We start from the raw sequence: 22,152 nt of genomic DNA on the forward strand, positions 1-22,152 counted from the left end.
TATATATATATTGAAAAGTATAAATAATTGCTTTCTATTTTAATATGTTTTAAAATGTAATTTATTCCTGTGATCAAAGCTAAATTTTCAGCCTCATTACTTCAGCCTTCAGTGTCACATCATCTTTTAGAAATCATTCTAATGCTGATTGCTGTTCAAGAAACATTTGTACTATTATTGTTATTATTATTATTATTATTATTTAAAACAGTTCAGTATTTTTTCACTCAAATTCTTTGATGAATAGAAAGATCAGCATTTATCTAAAATAAAGATATTTTGTAACATTATACACTATATTATTCAAAAGCTTACACACACACACACTAGACAGACAGACAGACAGACAGACATTACCAATGTACCTGCATTAAAAATTAACTATCCGTGTACTTCTAACTTAGACCTAAATTGCTAAGAGGCCTACGAGTTTGGTCAAAAACCTGAATAATATCTTCGATCATTTCGATTTGCTGTTACTTTGAACAGGTGGACCGTCTTTCTCCACAAGCTTTACAGTCCAGTAAAACATGCAGCACGAAACTGCATCCACCGTCAGATGGCGCTGTGGTTCTGAGAAACCGCTGGAGGTGTGACAGCTGATACTATCTGAAAACCTGTACATGTCACGGCTGGAGCGTGCGTGCGAGTGGGTGAGCGGACCATTCCAGTCCGTGTGTCTCTGTGCGTGTGAGCAGTGATCTGCTGTCATTCATGGGGATCATGTATGGAGATGGAGACCTGCTCGGACGGCCCCGGAGGGACTGCATGTGTTACCTGGGACCCCCGACCACCTTGATGCCCATGTAAGGATTTTAAAGAGCACCTATGCATGAGCAGAATACGTGTTGTGTTGAGATGCAGCTTTACTCAGTAACACTTCTGTGTCGTGGCAGATGTAGTAGCTATCTTTGTATTCAGGGACTGAGAAAAAAAATAAGCTTCTAAAACAAAGCCTAGTTAGAATCAATCTTGATGACAGAAAAAAAAAAAACCACTGAGCTCTGATTCGCATCTGGATATTTTTAACGATTTATTAACAATTATTTGAAAGTTAATGCAGATTTATTTTGTCAATAGTATGTACAGTAGATTTCAAATGCTATTCATTTGAGACTATGTAGGCTAATGCGAGGTTCCTCGCATATGTAGCCTACACTCATGCTTAAAGCATTAGAAAAGACGGGGGGGGGGCAGACACTTTAAAAGGACTTACCATATTAAACTGTAAAATAAAGTTAGATAGTAAACACGGCATTTGTGAGAAGCACCAACAGTGGCGTTAATTGTTCCACATGCAAGGAGCGTCAGTGGAGTTGGTGCGTAAAGCTGAAACGCGCACGCCTCCCTGTGGTCATATAGACTGTAGCATAAGAAACGACACTAACTAATCTGCCATATGCTGTCATGCTGCATCTCATTAGTAAAAGCTAATTCACTCGGTTCTTATCTATCATGTTGCGAATGTAACTGCCAGACTCATCGAAGATCGTAAACTGATAACTATGGATCAATAACAGCTTCTGGTTTGTTTGTTTGTTCCTACCCAACATAGCATCTTACATATTTTAATTAAAACTTGTAATATAGTGGGAGTTTAATTTTTATCATATAGCGAAATTATGTTTTGATGAATGATTTTAGTTTTGTTATTACCAATCTTTATTAGACCTATCACTGTTATTTTTAGTAGCCCATTGTTAATTTAACTTGAGAAATGGTCTACACTGGAAATTTGTCAAAAACACAATCACTCAGAAACTGATTGTGAATTAACAAGTAATTACGAATAAATGGCAAGTAACACATTGTATTATTAAAAATAACATTTTAGAAAAACTGAAATAGTATTTTCTTGTAAAACGTACTACAAATGATTTCTGTTTTACAGATTCGAAAAATATGTTTAGTGCACTAAACATTACATAATATTACATTTTACTTCAATTATTTGTGTATTTCACAAATGCATTATCTATACTTTCCATCCAATGATTCGTGGCCTACTGTACCAGTAGAGGGTTACACTGTACGGAGCAGCAGTCATGTCTGGTTATCATCTCTCAGCCCCTCTGCCTCCTCCGCTCGCGGTGCCAGTTAGTGGAGGGTGAAGATTCGCGCATCCACCCTCGTTACGCACCGAAACAAAGCTGCGCACTCGGAATTCGCTTTACGCGGGGTGTTTCTGTTTGAGAAACACCATATACTCTGTTTAAAGAGGTGGACTATCCGAATCCCTATGTAATGAGAAGGGCTGTTCGTGTGCCACGATCTCACTGGCACACCCCACCATCGGTGTCAAGCGCTCGAAGCCAACGCGATTCCAACTTTGTGTTCTTGTCTCCAGCGGAATGCGTAAATCCCCCGAGGTGAGTCCCAGAAGGCTGTCCGACATCAGCCCCCAACTCCGCCAGCTCAAGTACCTGGTGGTGGATGAGTCGATTAAAGAGGACCTGAAGTCATCTCGATCAGTTGAGGACATCAACAGCGCGTCCATCGAGGAGAGGATCTTGAGAATCACGGGCTATTATGGCTACCAGCCGTGGAATGCCGTTTATAAGAGTAAGCAACTCGTTTTTACTAATGAATTGATTGTGTGGAACAGCTGTGAAACATCAAGGTGTTGAGTGTCTCCCAGAGGAACATTTTATTGCTTAGATGTTCTTTCAGAGCTTAGCAGATGGAGTTTCAACTCTGTCTCAAGATGTTTCTCCTAAAATATTATTTTGGAGAAATAAAAATGAGACCCTTGTTTTGATGTAAGAATAATCCAGGGCTACAAAATGAATGCCAGTAGATCAGATCAGGTGGTCTTGGAACAAATTGAGAATGTTTGAGTTCATAATGAGATCTCTGATTTTTCCTTGCAGAGTTCAATTTTATAATTGTTGAGATGATTGTTGATTTGCACTAACACTACGGGTTGAGAACAAACAGAAGTTGAATTGAGCTGGGTGCAATGAATTACAGAGTAATTACTGTGTTTTAATTACTTTTTTCCCTTTGAAAAAGAACAGTAAGCAATCACTCTTCATTTTTCTGTACTTTAATTAAATCTGATGCAATTGCAGTAAATAGTGTATAGACTACAGATCAGTTCTACATAAAAGATTTAATATTAATATGATTTAATTACAAGATTTAATATTAATATGTAATATATAATGTTATGGTTTTTAATGTAACCTCCCTTTAAATACCCTGGTGAGTTAAATTTATGCAATTTTATATATATATATATATATATTGTAATTATTATTTTATATATTTGTAATTATTTATTTGAAATAAATACATTCCTTGTTTTGTTCAGCTGGACGAGGATGATATGGGATATAGAAATAAATTAGTATTAAATAATGCAATATTTTTGAGAGAGTGAGTAATTAGCAGGGGCGTAGCCATCTTTTCATAAGTGAGGGGGACAGAAATTATATATATATATATATATATATATAATTTCTCTTCTGAGAAATTCTAAGTCTCTTCTGATCACCAAGCCTGAATTTATTTGATCCAGAATACAGCAAAAGCAGTAATATTGTGAAATATTTTAACTATTTAAAAATGTTTTCTATTTGAATATATTTTAAAATGTAATTTATTCCTGTGATCCAAGCTGTATTTTCAGCATCATTACTCCAGTCTTCAGTGTCTCATCCTTCAGAAATCATTCTAATATGCTGATTTGCTGATTATCAATATTTAAAACATATGAGTACATTTTTTCAGTATTCTTTGATGAATAGAAGGATCCAAAGATCATCATTTATTTGAAATAGAAAGCTTTTGCAACATTATACACTATATCATTCAAAAGCTTAGAGTCAGTATAATTTGTATTTTTGGGGAAAAAAATTATGGAAATTAATACTTTTATTTAGCAAGGATTCTTTAAATTGATCAAAAGTAATGATAAAGACGTCATTTTACAAAAGATTTCTATTTCATATAAATGCTGTTCTTCTGAACTTTCTATTCATCAAAGAAACCTGAAAATAATCTACTCCACTGTTTTCAACATTATCATTATATGTGTGTTTTTTTTTGAGCAGCAAATCAGAATATCAGAATTATTTCTGAAGGATCGTGTGAATGGAGTAATGATGCTAAAAATTCAGCTTTGAAATCTCAATAAATTACATTTTGAAATATATTCAAATAGAAATCAGTTATTTTAAATAGGCTAGTACAAATATTTAAAAATGTTATTGTTTTGCTGTACTTTGGATCAAATAAATGCAGGCTTGGTGAATAGAAGAGACTTCTTAAAACATTAACAAGCTTACTGTTCAAAAACTTTTTGGTAGTGTATAGGCAACTTAAATTTTTCTATAATTTCAAGCTTTGAATTGGCTTAGAAATCTATAACTTCTGGACAAGAACAAATAATAAAAAAAATTTTATCACATAAGGCAGAATAGTTTCTATACTGTAACAGCACTGCATTGTTCATATACTTTATTTATCACCTGCTGGAGATGACTTGGAAACCCATATTGTCGCAATCGTATGTTTAATGTGTTCGTGTTTCCAAAAGTGTCTGTTTTTCTGTGAAAATAATTGTTTTCATACAGCAATAGCTGCACCGTTGTCATATTAGGAGTTTCCTGGTATGAATTTCTGCGCGAGAGCGCCCTCCAGCTTCGAGTATGAATGAAACACACACTGCAGGAGTTTTTAGCGCTCCGTGATATTCATCTCGCCTTCTGGGTCCTAATAAAACACCAGATCATGCGCAGACTGTCCTGTCTCTTTGAGTTTAAATCTATATTTATTCACACCAGCTCTTGAAAACCTCTATGCGAACACACTTGACCGGAAAAGTGCGGGGGACGAATTTCCGTTATATTAAAAGTGGGGGGGACACGTCCCCCGCGTAATCTACGCCCCTGGTAATTAGTATAGTTATCTAATTACACTGCTGAAGATGTAATTACTAGCTAGTAATTAATTATCTTTTAGAGTAATTTACCCCCAAAAAGGGATGACACTGTTGTCATAGAGCTGCTTTATAGCTGAATCTAATTTGTTGATAATTGACCAATTTTGCAACATCAAAGTTATTGATCTGAATTTGAACCTTGATTGAACTGAATCAAGCTAAATAATGACACTATTGTCTTCTATAGAGCTGCTTACAGCTGAAAGGACTTTGTTTTATTATTGATTAACTTTACTATTATGCCCCGTGCCTAGGGGTAGTAGGAAAAACTCTTAATAGGGCATTATAAGACTGGGTTGTGGTGATGGAATCCCAAGTACGAATCACTCCGGTCGATAATCAAACAGGTACACGATGTTAATCAGTATAAGTAATTCGATTTATTAAAAACCAACAAGTGAAACAAAGAGCATCTCTCCAGGGTGTCTGTCACAATAGGACCATTCACTGTTCTTCAGAATAACACATGGAGGTCGTTAAATGCCATTAAAGTATTTATTTTAGGTTCTCCCAAGCCAGCAAAGTGCAGGGTGCTCACAGGTGCCAAGGCATGAAAAATTCAAAAAAAAGAGGGAAAAAAAAACTTCATTATAAAAACACAAGAACCTTGTATCAGGTCGGTTCCTTCAATCAGAGTACTCAGCAGATGCTGCATTCACTACCAACAGTCTTAGCCCTCCTGATCACTCAATTCTGTGAGAATTTATACACCTGGGTACAACCATTTCTCAGCAATAATCACATGGGAAAGTAATTAAGACCATAAACATGTAATACATTCCAAGTCACAATAGTATGTGATCAAGTAACCAGTTCCTTCACCACACAAATTTAACTAACAGTACAAGCTTCCATACATAAACTTCAATAGTAATTAGAGGAAATAACCATCAATAACATCAAACCACTTCCCCCTCTTTTCCCACCATACTTGGTATCTCCCATTCCCCATGATGCAACACAGTACAGGTATAAAAAGCATGAGAAAAGTCCATTCCAGTCTTTTACTCAAATCAAGATGGCCGCCCCCATATATGCTGATCCATGCGATAATCAACAGTTTGTAGCAAACTTTAAATGTCCTCTGAGTTAGTGCTCAGGTGGCCAGTCTGAAACACAACAGTATAGTTGTAGGTATACATTTTTGTGGCTAATCCATCTCTCCTGTTGCTGGTACTTCAAGGTAAATAAAGAGTCTTTTACAAACCAAATGTGTATACATGTGTTTGTTGAAAGGGCTAACAAGGGGTCACAAGAGCAGAGGGTAGCTCTGTGACAGTGTCCCAAAGGCCAAAATAACAAACAAAACAATCTAGAAAGGAAAAGAGTAATAATTAACCTCAAATAACAAAAGTAAAATACATTTTACTTTCCTAACTTCCTAACACAAAACAGAACCCAAACAAGATCGCCAAAACAAATCGGCAGGACACCCCTTTGCTCCACGTTCTTAATACACAAGGTTGAAAAGGAAAGAACGTGATTACTAGCTTTTACATTACACTCGAATGTGACAAATTTGATCATCGGCCGGAGAAGGGATCCAAGAGCTTTCAACCCAACCGCGTCTGAACCAACAATGAGCTCCCCGTTGAATGCCGGCAGCGTCCTTTTAAAGTCCACGCCTGGTCTCCACCACCAATGGCGATCGTACATCCAATCAGTGGGCATCCTATCAGATACCAGAGAGAGTAAGAGGGAGGAGAATGTACACACACACACACGAACATTACAAGAAACTCAGGTCGTAACACCCCCGGACACAAAGAATCTGCTTCTAGTAGATTTATTCAGAACTGAATGACCGTGAAAGGGCATCAGCAAGTACATTATCTTTGCCTTTTTTATAACGAATTTTAAGGTAAAAATCCTGGACAAAAAGTGACCAGCGCATGATCCGTTGATTCGAGTTCTTCATATGAGACTAATTGGTTATGATCAGTAAATACAATCACCGGAAGGGAACTAGAACCAATATACACCTCGAAGTGTTGCAACGCCATTAATAAGGCTAATGCCTCCTTCTCAATAGTGCTATAAGTTAGTTGGTGTTTCAAGAACTTTTTTGAGAAGTACCCAACAGGATGCTCAACTCCATTCTCATCATCCTGCAACAGGACAGCGCCAGTACCAGTAGCACTCGTATCAACATCCATTTTGAAGGAACACTCATACCTTGGAGCAACCAAGACTGGAGCGCTACACAGAAGAGTTTTAACAGAATCAAATGTAGTTTGACACTTAGCAGTCCATTCAAAATTTTGCGAAGCACGAAGCACATCTGAGAAGTTTTTACAAAAACCACGATAATAACCAGTCATGCCCAAAAATCTTCTGAGGTCACGTTTCGTACGGGGCACTGCAAACTCCACAATAGCTTGCACTTTTAGGGCAACAGGTCAAACTTGACCCTGTCCCACCCGTTTCCCCAGGTAGGTAACAGTCGCCTTACCGAACTCGCACTTAACTAAATTAATTACACAGCTATCGAACTGAATCCAATCGACACTTAACTGACTTCAGGTGAATAGTGACACTATTGTCTTTATAGAGCTGTTCTGCAGAGTAAAAAGCATAATGTTCGGTTTTCTTGTTTATTATTGTGAAACTGCTTTGAAACTATATGTATTGTAAAGCTACCTAATTAAAAGTGACTCAACTTCTGAAACTTCAAAGAAGCCTGTGACTTAAACTGAATCTTGATTTATGAGAGCACATGATTATATATATGCAATCAGGCTATTTTGACACTTTCAACTATTTGGTTCGTAGGAATTGATTGATTGATTGATTGATTAACACATGTGGAATTATATATGGAATTATATACATAACAAAAAAGTGTGAAAAAAATGAAAATATGTCATATTCTAGGATCTTCAAAGTAGCCACCTTTTGCTTTGATTACTGCTTTGCACACTCTTGGCATTCTCTTGATGAGCTTCAAGAGGTAGTCACCTGAAATGGTCTTCCAACAGTCTTGAAGGAGTTTCCCGAGAGATGCTTAGCACTCGTTGGCCCTTTTGCCATCTGTCTGCGGTCCAGCTCACCCCTAAACCATTTCGATTGGGTTCAGGTCCGGTGACCGTGGAGGCCAGGTCATCTGGCGCAGCACCCCATCACTCTCCTTCTTGGTCAAATAGCCCTTGATGCCTTTAGTGTGACTCTACAATTTTCATAGTCATGAAAATAAAGAAAACTCTTTGAATGAGAAGGTGTGTCCAAACTTTTGGTCTGTACTGTATATATATATATATATATATATATATATATATATATACACACACACACATATAGGATAAAACCGTAGATATATAGTTCAAAAATAATAAAAAATTATTGCACATACTGCATATCGTTTTGATATTGGTTTATTTATTTTTTGCAATTTCTTTTATCTAATGCATTAAATTCACATTTCTCAAGTTTAAAATTGTTTTTGAGGCTACTGTACAAATAATTTTTAGATGTTATATGCAAACTGTAGTGGTCAGAGAGGATCCAGGGCCCCTTGTCTCCAAAAATTTGATTGATGAGGGTCATAAAAGCCATCTGTTCTGGACACCTGTTTGTACACCCCCCTCCCCTCCCTGTACACCCTCCAGTGACCTTAATATGAACTTATGAGCCAAGGAGGAATTCCGGAGGGTGGGAGAAGTTGTGGGAAGCTATGTGCTTTTTTTAAACTTTGAAAAGGGGCGAAATCATGAAAATGGTGCAAGGGAAGATTTTATTAAGGTTTTAAATAAACAGTGCATTTCAAGAAACAGATTATAAACACATAGCAGCAATGGAAACAATGTGATGATCGTTTTCGTAGTTGGAAAAGTGTAAAAACGTTGTTAAAGTTGTTACAAATGAAATAAAACTAGGTTACTGGTTATTTATCTGATACAACCAAACGAGTCAAAACTATCAGATATGTTTTCGTTAAGCAATACGTGAAAAAGATGTGAGAGCTTGTAGCATTACAATTTAAAACTGGTGTTTTGTTACCAGTTAGAAAATAAAGAAAACTAGGTAATAGAGTTTTAGCATTTGTACCTTACCTCCAACTGAAAAAAAGAAACGAAAGTAAAGCAGCGATACAAACCAAGAAAGTAGGCGTTTTGTCACGAGGTTAGAGAAAATTTAAAACAAAAGAAAAAAGATGGTAGACATTACGTGGATCTAAAATAAAATACACCAGACCCCGTCTTTAAAACACCAGCACAAGATACTTGTCAAAACTATGTTGTACTTTACCACTAACTAAAATTTTACTGACAAGAGTTAAACAAAAGAAAGATCTCACAGCAAAGTGTTATGACGTCTCCGGTAACGTTAGCTCGACTCAAAAAAAAAAAAAAAGAAGCGAACGTAAAGCAATGTTATAAACCAAGAAAGTAGGCGTTTGTCACGTCGGGTGAAAAGTTAAAACAAAAGAAAAAAATAGGTAACTTAGGCATTTACGCGGATCTAAAAGAAAATAGCCTACATCAGACAAGATACTTGTCAAATCTATGCAGTACTTTACCACTAACTACAATTTTAAAAAGCGAGACTGTTAGACGAAAGAAAAAAAAAAAAGATCCTCCGGCAGAGTTGTGAAGCGTCCGTAAAACAACCTCCCGGCACCGATGAACAGTTAGAATGAGGCTCGGGAATGCTCCGGAAAAAAAACCACGCCTCCAGCGCTAGAGAGGGCCGGGCAGGAGGCGTGATAGCAGCATTAAATAGATTTAAATGTTACAATAATTAAACTAAGTAGTTTTTAATAAAGAGACATCAGTCCTTAATTAGTGAAAACTTTATATCCGTTTAAACATATGGTCAATTTTTACTTTTTAAATGATGTAGACCTATACGATTTTTATTTACTTTTAGGCTAGTCTTAAAAAAAACAAACAAACAAAAAAAAAAAAAACATAGTTGAAAAAGCGTTATTTGTTTTTAATGTGTTAAGGTAATTGCTTTAATCTACGACTAGTCTAAATTTAGACTATCTCCGTCGATATATTTTTTTATTTTTGTCAAGCTTAATTTCTCAAGCTATGTCAATTAACACACACACACACACACACACACACACACTTTCCTTCTGTCAAGCTTGTGTCGCGTTATCTAGTAAATAAACCAGACGTCATCTCGGTCATCTCAAGCACCGAAACCCGAATGTGTCGGTGTCTGTGTGATTACAGGCGTCTACATATCAGTTAGACATCAAGCGGTTGTAAAAACATCTAACAGGTTTTGAAATGCTTGTAACTGGCTTGTGAAACTAACTAATTTCAAAGGGTGTTTTATATATATATAAAACACACACACACACACACACACACACACACACACACACACACACACACACATACTTTCCTTCCCCCATGCTTATTCTGTGAAACATTTCTATAGCCACATCTTTATTTAACAAAATCTAAAATGAGATCTGATTTATTGCTATATTAAATGCTTCTGTAAGTTGTAATCTTTCGTTGTCATATCTTTTACATTTTATTAAAATAGGTTCAACTGTTTCACAATATCACATTTAACACAGTTTAAGTCCAGACACATGTTTTTCCTCTTATAAATAATGACTGATTAAGTGCAATGTGTCCAATTCTATGGCGAGATCTTCTCTTCTATTCCCAAAAATTCTCCATTCATTTCCAACCGGTCTTTGAATATTATATAAATGCTGGCCTTTATTCTAACCAACCCATTTAATTGACACGTATCTTTTTATTTTTATTTATTTTTAATTAGACCTTTTATTTCTAATTTACTCATTGGAGTATTAAATAAGATGTCTGACATTTTAATGGTCCACTTTTATCTGGTCCACTACTTTCATTAACTATATGTGTGGGTATCCATACAAAATAAATCTTTGTTATTGCTTGTATTCTGAACAAACTCTGTAAAATGCCTGACAAAATGCTTTGTCTAGTAGAAGCTTCACCACTCTTTAAAATTGATAGTACTGAAAATGAGTCTGAACATATGACTACTTTAATGTGTTCAACCCCACTGAAGAGACAAAAATATGACAATCATTTCTGTAGTATAAACGGACGGATGATTAGATGTTCTTTCTGGTATTCTATGCTCTTTATTTTTAATCTAAACAAAAGACCTTGATGTTTTATTTTATTTTAATAAGCCACTCACACTTACTAACTTCTTATTAACTTATTAACTTCTGGCACGAAATTCTAGATTCATAAATGTATGTTTTTCAAAATTCCCCCACGTTTAGTGGCGTTTAAAGTGGAATTTGTGATGTATTTGGGGGCGTTAAAAGGCATGAAAAGTCCCAAACCAAGACTTTTGTATTCTTCATTAGAGGACTTTGGTTTCTTAATGTGAAAATCTGTTGCACCCCACTACATTTTCTTTATCATTATATTTTTATTTTTTCTTAAGTGTTGTTTTATTTATTTTACATTTATTTTGTTTTATGATGTACAGAGTGTGAACAAAAATTGAGTGTAATCTCAGACCGTATTTGTAAATCTACCAGTAATGGACGTCTTTATGTTTTTAATGTTTAAAGCATCGAATAAAAAATAAAAAACACACACTAACACTTCCCCAACCACCCTAATAACGTTGGTCGCAAAGGTTTAAATGTATGTTAAAAGAATTAAACAAAGAAATGTTTTTAATAACAACACATCAGTTCTCATTCGATGAAAACATTCTACCTGGTTTTAATATTAGACCGATGTTTTAACTATAAAATTAGGTTTACATATACGATTTAATTTTTTAATCTCAACAAAATTCCTTGTTGGAAAAAGTGTTGTTTTATTTAATTTTAATAAGTCACTCACACATACTTTAGTAGTCTAAACCCTTGAATACGTCTTTTATGTTGTCAATATTAACTTCTATCATTGCTATATCGTTGCTATATCAATTAAAACATGCGTTTAGGCAAACACAAATATTAAACAGGAATGAATGTGATATGTCAAGATGGGCTTTTCTTGCCAAAGAAACTTTTACAACATTACAGGAAAGGCTAAATATTTCATCTCTAGTAGTGCGTAGAAACGCGTCTGGTGTCTTTGTGTTAACTTTTACGACCATGTCAGACTTTAAAACATCTAAAGGTTTTTGGAGGGGAAGGGGGGGGGTCAATTTCAACTTTATGGGTTAGACCTGGATAGTAAGTTTAGCTGAAAGTTCATCTACTGGTCAAAAGGATGTGAAATCTTTTAACAAGTCAGACCATAGAAAAATGTAGTTTAATTCGAATTAATTTAGTTTATTTTAGTTACATTTATAATTTTATTAACCCCTAGATCTTTCAACCTCAACATAGACGTACTGAGAATGCAAACAAGTACACAAACACAACCATACTATCATAAACACACACACACACACACACACACACACACGCACACACACACAGATACAAATGTAGACATACAGAAAACATGAACATGTAACCAAACAAATACAAATATACACTCAAACAGGTACATAAATACACAAACAAACAAACAAAATAGGTCACAAACACGAAAATACCTATATTAGATTGAAAATGAGTTGTCATAAGTTTTCTTTGAAACCGAAAGTGTTTGTTGCGACAAATGTCTCACAGAACTTTATACAATAGATTAGATGGCCTTTATCACTTTCCAAATGGGGTTGTTAACCATGATGTTTTTTAAAATAGATTAAAAAGTATTATTTTTTAGCTTTCATGTAGGATTCATGTCAGCACTCAAATGTTTTTAGCAAGAGTCCAGAGACAGATGAAAATAGATGCGTGAAGAAAAAAAATGTAAGAGGTTTTTAATGACAGACTAGTTGGTTTAGATTGTTTAAAACAATTGAGTTTATGCATTTCTCTTGAATGTGTGTACGGTAACTGTTGTATACATGAAGCAGAAGAAATACATAAACGCATTGTGATTGATGTTAAACAATAAAAAATATATTATTTATATATCATAACTTACTTTCTTTTCAAAACACAATAAACATTCTTATGACTTTTTAACTGCGAACAACCGGTTTGGTTGGAAAATAAAAAATAAATAAAAACATATTAGGTTTCTTAGTTAGATTGCTTATAGTTTGTAGTAAAATCACATATATAAGCTAAAACATTTTTCTTTCAAACCACGCCGTTTTCACACACATTCCTCACAAAACTGTTAACAAAGACCTTAAGTTTTGGTTTTAACGTTTAGCTGTAACTGAGACCTTGGGGGGAATTATTTTACGCACAGTTTTGGGGAAGTTACTATGAACTTTGCAATAGGTTATAGATCACAAATGAACCTATTTAAAATCTAAAAGGTTGCGCAACTATATAAATTTCTTTTAAAAAAGTAATGTAACTGATGACATTTGATTACATGTTTATGACTTGTAATGTTTTTAACCGTTAATCTTTTGAAACATGTAAACAGGACGGGTTAACATTAGAGCGCTCAACAGCTAATGACCGTCAGACTTTTCAAAATCCTTCATCACTTAAATTAGGATTGTGATCGTGATTTCATTTTAAAGCACAACCAGCACAAAATCAGATTTGCTTGGAGATTAAATACATAGAGTAGTTAGAGTTAGTTAAGGTGGTTTACGAAATATATTAATTAAATCTGTACGTGTGTGAAAAAATATTCAGATGTAACATTTTCATAATTAACCGCAATTTAATTATTTTTCTGTGACTGTAACTGATTACATTTTATTTTTGTAATCAAATGACATAATTTAGCTATATGTAACTAGTTGACCCCTAACACTGATTATGCATTCTGACAATAATAGATTGTGAAAGTGTTCATTATCCTCTTTAACTTTAAAAATGCGGACAGTGTCGCTTAACACTAGTTTGGCAAACAAGGGTTTGCTCTTAAAACAACCACCAGACCCCGACTTGAAAGCACCGTGACAAGTATAGCCATTGCAGAAATGTATTATAGAGATGTAGTAAGATAAACTCTGGATGCACGATTGACATGTTTACCATGTTATTACAAGGCCCTGCTTACCTAGTTTTATGATGAAATATGTCTGTAAAAATAAACAAACATACACACAATCTCCAGAACGGGGGGTCTGATGATGGGTCTTCATTTCCTGATGAAGACAGACTGGATATTCAGACCACAGCACCAGGACACGATTGTCTTTTTCTAAAGATAAAGACAATTATTTGGTTTCAGGACACACGCATCCTAATGGCTCACAAGATAACATAACAACGGTTGCTCCATTACAGCATAGCCAACCCTATTTTAGCCTGTTTTAGCACATGTACAGTATATCGTATTATTCTTGAATATAGTCGTTTAGTCTAAATATGTGTTAACAGTTATTTATTGTTATTATATGTATTATATGTTTTTGTTTTACAAAGGGGTTCAATTTAATACATTTAACTAATACCTCATTCAAGCTATGTAGATCTTCAGGTCAGGGAACTACAATACCCATCATACACCTTTGCAAATCTCTTTTTTGTGATCTGTTTTACTGATGCAAAGTCCGATTCACTTCTGAAAATGATTCATTTGGACAGTTTGGTTCAATGAACTGATTCATAGGCCCCTTAAGTCATTTTCGCAATTATGTCAGTACACATATTTTTCTTCTAACAACTCAAGAGTCATTTCATTTCTGTGAATCATCTAAATAAATGTATTGTGTGAACACATATTGGTGGTTATTATCATCTGTTCATTTAAGTTAATGCTGAATCATCTAAATAAAGTTAACTGTGTGAACACATATTGGTGGTTATTGTATTTTGCTCATTTAAGTTAGTGGTGTTTGTGTTCGCAGTTTTAGGCACAGTGCCTCTGTCATTTGTTTAGCTTAAACATCGGTTTTTAGTCAGTTACAAAGGTGTCAGGCATTACATTTTTGTATTTTTAACTAACCTAATTATGACAGAGTTACAGGTTTCAGGTGTTTTTGGTGAGTGTAAGCGGTGAAAACTTAAATGTGACCGTCGAGTAACGTTAGCTACTCAAACGAAGACAAATTGTGTAAGTGTTCATTAAGATGTCGAAATGAAAATAAGCGTACAAATATCCATAATGACAATAAGTACAATATACCCTAAAGACACAATAGCCCCTGCTAAGTACACCTAAAATTTGTTAGAGTGGTGAGATATTTACGTTTACCTTTATTCATTTAGCAGACGCTTTTATCCAAAGCAACTTACAGATGAGGACGGTGGAAGCAATCAAAACAACAAAAAGAGCAATGATATATAAGTGATATAACAAGTCTCAGTTAGGTTAACACAGTACACGAATCATGGGCTTTTAAATAATATAATAAATAAAAAGAAAACAGATTGAATAAAAAAGAATAGAGCAAGTTAGAGAACTTTACACACACACACACATATAAATAGATATAAACCGCAATGTTTTTCATAGCGTTACACTTTGAAACCAGAACGATATGTTTCCATGATTTTGTTTGCTCTTTCTGTTTGAATCTGTTTACCGTAGTTTTCACCATCCTAATTGCAATGGTTTGGTCTTGCGCTTAGGGCCTATACGACTCGTTTTCCCAGTTTTTGGTCTCGTGTAAGTGGGTCTCTTTGTTCATACCAAGCAATATTTCTGTGAATTTGGGTATTAAAATATTGCTTTAAACATCGTCTTCATTCGAGACGTTTACTTAACATCGTTATATTATCCTAGTTTATATCAGATATAAGATATGTTGCTTATTATTATTGAATTGTTAACAAACAAACCAAAATATCACGGCCGACTCGAGTGATCATCTTGGGCGATCATCTTGATCATCTTGGGCGGAGCCATCTTGGGCGTGACCAATCTTTATGACTTCCTGATGACAATCCCCCACATCGTGTACATCATACAAGGGGTTGAGGGTGGGTCCGATCACTAAAACCAACAAAGACCGTCTGATAAATGCTACAGTTGCCTGCTGTGAACAATAAACTATACAATAAATCTATAAACTGGAAATTCATTGTGAATTAAAACATTACATCCGCATTCGGCGACAAAGTTCTATATCGATTAGGGCCAAAGTTTATGCCTTGGAAAGAATCGAATTCTGAAAAAGTCGTCTGACGCTGCACAAAGACCCATGGAGGGTAAATGGAGCGGCGCTGTTGAGACATTATAAAAGATAAAAGACATTATCGACCCTGTTTTTAAACTACACTACAGAGGATAGATGATCGGTCTGATGCAAAAGATCATCACGGCGGAATGCGACCCAAATCACGATTGTACGGGCGATAGCAAGCGGGAAAAAAATCTCAGGAGCCAAATGAAACTTGTAAGAAGTCTGAAATATACATGGCCTGATTTGACGAGCATATTTTTAACTGGGATGGACCCGGTGTATGTTTCTGCACGTAAAATTCTGGAAGTGATGTCTGAATGTGAAGATGAGATGGACGTTAATGACATTCTCTATCTGTGTACATCTGTAACAGATCAATGTGTGCTGTTGGCTTCCAAAAATTATGATTCTATGACCTGTGAAATTGTTGCATCGTTGGTTGATTTTATATTGGAGCAAAACATGTTAATCTGCAGAGATTTTCTAATCTGGGTAGATTCCCTGTAATGTCATGTTTGTTTTTAATGACAATTTGATCATTTTCTTCACTACATCGATGTATATTCAACAATATAGTGTTGAAATAAAAGATTGATCCACTTTTGTTTGTTTGTTAACAATTCAATAATAATAAGCAACATATCTTATATCTGATATAAACTAGGATAATATAACGATGTTAAGTAAACGTCTCGAATGAAGACGATGTTTAAAGCAATACTTTAATACCCAAATTCACAGAAATATTGCTTGGTATGAACAAAGAGACCCACTTACACGAGACCAAAAACTGGGAAAACGAGTCGTATAGGCCCTAAGCGCAAGACCAAACCATTGCAATTAGGATGGTGAAAACTACGGTAAACAGATTCAAACAGAAAGAGCAAACAAAATCATGGAAACATATCGTTCTGGTTTCAAAGTGTAACGCTATGAAAAACATTGCGGTTTATATCTATTTATATGTGTGTGTGTGTGTGTAAAGTTCTCTAACTTGCTCTATTCTTTTTTATTCAATCTGTTTTCTTTTTATTTATTATATTATTTAAAAGCCCATGATTCGTGTACTGTGTTAACCTAACTGAGACTTGTTATATCACTTATATATCATTGCTCTTTTTGTTGTTTTGATTGCTTCCACCGTCCTCATCTGTAAGTTGCTTTGGATAAAAGCGTCTGCTAAATGAATAAAGGTAAACGTAAATATCTCACCACTCTAACAAATTTTAGGTGTACTTAGCAGGGGCTATTGTGTCTTTAGGGTATATTGTACTTATTGTCATTATGGATATTTGTACGCTTATTTTCATTTCGACATCTTAATGAACACTTACACAATTTGTCTTCGTTTGAGTAGCTAACGTTACTCGACGGTCACATTTAAGTTTTCACCGCTTACACTCACCAAAAACACCTGAAACCTGTAACTCTGTCATAATTAGGTTAGTTAAAAATACAAAAATGTAATGCCTGACACCTTTGTAACTGACTAAAAACCGATGTTTAAGCTAAACAAATGACAGAGGCACTGTGCCTAAAACTGCGAACACAAACACCACTAACTTAAATGAGCAAAATACAATAACCACCAATATGTGTTCACACAGTTAACTTTATTTAGATGATTCAGCATTAACTTAAATGAACAGATGATAATAACCACCAATATGTGTTCACACAATACATTTATTTAGATGATTCACAGAAATGAAATGACTCTTGAGTTGTTAGAAGAAAAATATGTGTACTGACATAATTGCGAAAATGACTTAAGGGGCCTATGAATCAGTTCATTGAACCAAACTGTCCAAATGAATCATTTTCAGAAGTGAATCGGACTTTGCATCAGTAAAACAGATCACAAAAAAGAGATTTGCAAAGGTGTATGATGGGTATTGTAGTTCCCTGACCTGAAGATCTACATAGCTTGAATGAGGTATTAGTTAAATGTATTAAATTGAACCCCTTTGTAAAACAAAAACATATAATACATATAATAACAATAAATAACTGTTAACACATATTTAGACTAAACGACTATATTCAAGAATAATACGATATACTGTACATGTGCTAAAACAGGCTAAAATAGGGTTGGCTATGCTGTAATGGAGCAACCGTTGTTATGTTATCTTGTGAGCCATTAGGATGCGTGTGTCCTGAAACCAAATAATTGTCTTTATCTTTAGAAAAAGACAATCGTGTCCTGGTGCTGTGGTCTGAATATCCAGTCTGTCTTCATCAGGAAATGATGAAGACCCATCATCAGACCACCCGTTCTGGAGATTGTGTGTATGTTTGTTTATTTTTACAGACATATTTCATCATAAAACTAGGTAAGCAGGGCCTTGTAATAACATGGTAAACATGTCAATCGTGCATCCAGAGTTTATCTTACTACATCTCTATAATACATTTCTGCAATGGCTATACTTGTCACGGTGCTTTCAAGTCGGGGTCTGGTGGTTGTTTTAAGAGCAAACCCTTGTTTGCCAAACTAGTGTTAAGCGACACTGTCCGCATTTTTAAAGTTAAAGAGGATAATGAACACTTTCACAATCTATTATTGTCAGAATGCATAATCAGTGTTAGGGGTCAACTAGTTACATATAGCTAAATTATGTCATTTGATTACAAAAATAAAATGTAATCAGTTACAGTCACAGAAAAATAATTAAATTGCGGTTAATTATGAAAATGTTACATCTGAATATTTTTTCACACACGTACAGATTTAATTAATATATTTCGTAAACCACCTTAACTAACTCTAACTACTCTATGTATTTAATCTCCAAGCAAATCTGATTTTGTGCTGGTTGTGCTTTAAAATGAAATCACGATCACAATCCTAATTTAAGTGATGAAGGATTTTGAAAAGTCTGACGGTCATTAGCTGTTGAGCGCTCTAATGTTAACCCGTCCTGTTTACATGTTTCAAAAGATTAACGGTTAAAAACATTACAAGTCATAAACATGTAATCAAATGTCATCAGTTACATTACTTTTTTAAAAGAAATTTATATAGTTGCGCAACCTTTTAGATTTTAAATAGGTTCATTTGTGATCTATAACCTATTGCAAAGTTCATAGTAACTTCCCCAAAACTGTGCGTAAAATAATTCCCCCCAAGGTCTCAGTTACAGCTAAACGTTAAAACCAAAACTTAAGGTCTTTGTTAACAGTTTTGTGAGGAATGTGTGTGAAAACGGCGTGGTTTGAAAGAAAAATGTTTTAGCTTATATATGTGATTTTACTACAAACTATAAGCAATCTAACTAAGAAACCTAATATGTTTTTATTTATTTTTTATTTTCCAACCAAACCGGTTGTTCGCAGTTAAAAAGTCATAAGAATGTTTATTGTGTTTTGAAAAGAAAGTAAGTTATGATATATAAATAATATATTTTTTATTGTTTAACATCAATCACAATGCGTTTATGTATTTCTTCTGCTTCATGTATACAACAGTTACCGTACACACATTCAAGAGAAATGCATAAACTCAATTGTTTTAAACAATCTAAACCAACTAGTCTGTCATTAAAAACCTCTTACATTTTTTTTCTTCACGCATCTATTTTCATCTGTCTCTGGACTCTTGCTAAAAACATTTGAGTGCTGACATGAATCCTACATGAAAGCTAAAAAATAATACTTTTTAATCTATTTTAAAAAACATCATGGTTAACAACCCCATTTGGAAAGTGATAAAGGCCATCTAATCTATTGTATAAAGTTCTGTGAGACATTTGTCGCAACAAACACTTTCGGTTTCAAAGAAAACTTATGACAACTCATTTTCAATCTAATATAGGTATTTTCGTGTTTGTGACCTATTTTGTTTGTTTGTTTGTGTATTTATGTACCTGTTTGAGTGTATATTTGTATTTGTTTGGTTACATGTTCATGTTTTCTGTATGTCTACATTTGTATCTGTGTGTGTGTGCGTGTGTGTGTGTGTGTGTGTGTGTGTGTGTGTGTTTATGATAGTATGGTTGTGTTTGTGTACTTGTTTGCATTCTCAGTACGTCTATGTTGAGGTTGAAAGATCTAGGGGTTAATAAAATTATAAATGTAACTAAAATAAACTAAATTAATTCGAATTAAACTACATTTTTCTATGGTCTGACTTGTTAAAAGATTTCACATCCTTTTGACCAGTAGATGAACTTTCAGCTAAACTTACTATCCAGGTCTAACCCATAAAGTTGAAATTGACCCCCCCCCCCTTCCCCTCCAAAAACCTTTAGATGTTTTAAAGTCTGACATGGTCGTAAAAGTTAACACAAAGACACCAGACGCGTTTCTACGCACTACTAGAGATGAAATATTTAGCCTTTCCTGTAATGTTGTAAAAGTTTCTTTGGCAAGAAAAGCCCATCTTGACATATCACATTCATTCCTGTTTAATATTTGTGTTTGCCTAAACGCATGTTTTAATTGATATAGCAACGATATAGCAATGATAGAAGTTAATATTGACAACATAAAAGACGTATTCAAGGGTTTAGACTACTAAAGTATGTGTGAGTGACTTATTAAAATTAAATAAAACAACACTTTTTCCAACAAGGAATTTTGTTGAGATTAAAAAATTAAATCGTATATGTAAACCTAATTTTATAGTTAAAACATCGGTCTAATATTAAAACCAGGTAGAATGTTTTCATCGAATGAGAACTGATGTGTTGTTATTAAAAACATTTCTTTGTTTAATTCTTTTAACATACATTTAAACCTTTGCGACCAACGTTATTAGGGTGGTTGGGGAAGTGTTAGTGTGTGTTTTTTATTTTTTATTCGATGCTTTAAACATTAAAAACATAAAGACGTCCATTACTGGTAGATTTACAAATACGGTCTGAGATTACACTCAATTTTTGTTCACACTCTGTACATCATAAAACAAAATAAATGTAAAATAAATAAAACAACACTTAAGAAAAAATAAAAATATAATGATAAAGAAAATGTAGTGGGGTGCAACAGATTTTCACATTAAGAAACCAAAGTCCTCTAATGAAGAATACAAAAGTCTTGGTTTGGGACTTTTCATGCCTTTTAACGCCCCCAAATACATCACAAATTCCACTTTAAACGCCACTAAACGTGGGGGAATTTTGAAAAACATACATTTATGAATCTAGAATTTCGTGCCAGAAGTTAATAAGTTAATAAGAAGTTAGTAATTGTGAGTGGCTTATTAAAATAAAATAAAACATCAAGGTCTTTTGTTTAGATTAAAAATAAAGAGCATAGAATACCAGAAAGAACATCTAATCATCCGTCCGTTTATACTACAGAAATGATTGTCATATTTTTGTCTCTTCAGTGGGGTTGAACACATTAAAGTAGTCATATGTTCAGACTCATTTTCAGTACTATCAATTTTAAAGAGTGGTGAAGCTTCTACTAGACAAAGCATTTTGTCAGGCATTTTACAGAGTTTGTTCAGAATACAAGCAATAACAAAGATTTATTTTGTATGGATACCCACACATATAGTTAATGAAAGTATTGGACCAGATAAAAGTGGACCATTAAAATGTCAGACATCTTATTTAATACTCCAATGAGTAAATTAGAAATAAAAGGTCTAATTAAAAATAAATAAAAATAAAAAGATACGTGTCAATTAAATGGGTTGGTTAGAATAAAGGCCAGCATTTATATAATATTCAAAGACCGGTTGGAAATGAATGGAGAATTTTTGGGAATAGAAGAGAAGATCTCGCCATAGAATTGGACACATTGCACTTAATCAGTCATTATTTATAAGAGGAAAAACATGTGTCTGGACTTAAACTGTGTTAAATGTGATATTGTGAAACAGTTGAACCTATTTTAATAAAATGTAAAAGATATGACAACGAAAGATTACAACTTACAGAAGCATTTAATATAGCAATAAATCAGATCTCATTTTAGATTTTGTTAAATAAAGATGTGGCTATAGAAATGTTTCACAGAATAAGCATGGGGGAAGGAAAGTATGTGTGTGTGTGTGTGTGTGTGTGTGTGTGTGTGTGTGTGTGTGTGTGTGTTTTATATATATATAAAACACCCTTTGAAATTAGTTAGTTTCACAAGCCAGTTACAAGCATTTCAAAACCTGTTAGATGTTTTTACAA

General features: G+C 34.2%; 1 protein-coding gene across 1 annotated transcript in view; it reads left to right on the top strand.

Annotated features, from left to right (window-relative positions):
- Positions 1–627: 627 nt before the first annotated feature.
- Positions 628–22,152, top strand: part of LOC132156812 (solute carrier family 35 member F3-like) — a 76,480-nt gene continuing 54,955 nt past the window's right edge. Inside the window, exons 1-2 of the mRNA XM_059565845.1 lie at positions 628–806; positions 2,348–2,562. Of these exons, the coding sequence (XP_059421828.1) occupies positions 715–806; positions 2,348–2,562 (307 nt within the window). The 5' untranslated portion in view covers positions 628–714. The remainder of the gene's footprint in view (positions 807–2,347; positions 2,563–22,152) is intronic.

The sequence above is a fragment of the Carassius carassius genome, chromosome 14 (assembly GCF_963082965.1).
Source record: "Carassius carassius chromosome 14, fCarCar2.1, whole genome shotgun sequence".
Lineage (NCBI taxonomy): Eukaryota > Metazoa > Chordata > Actinopteri > Cypriniformes > Cyprinidae > Carassius > Carassius carassius.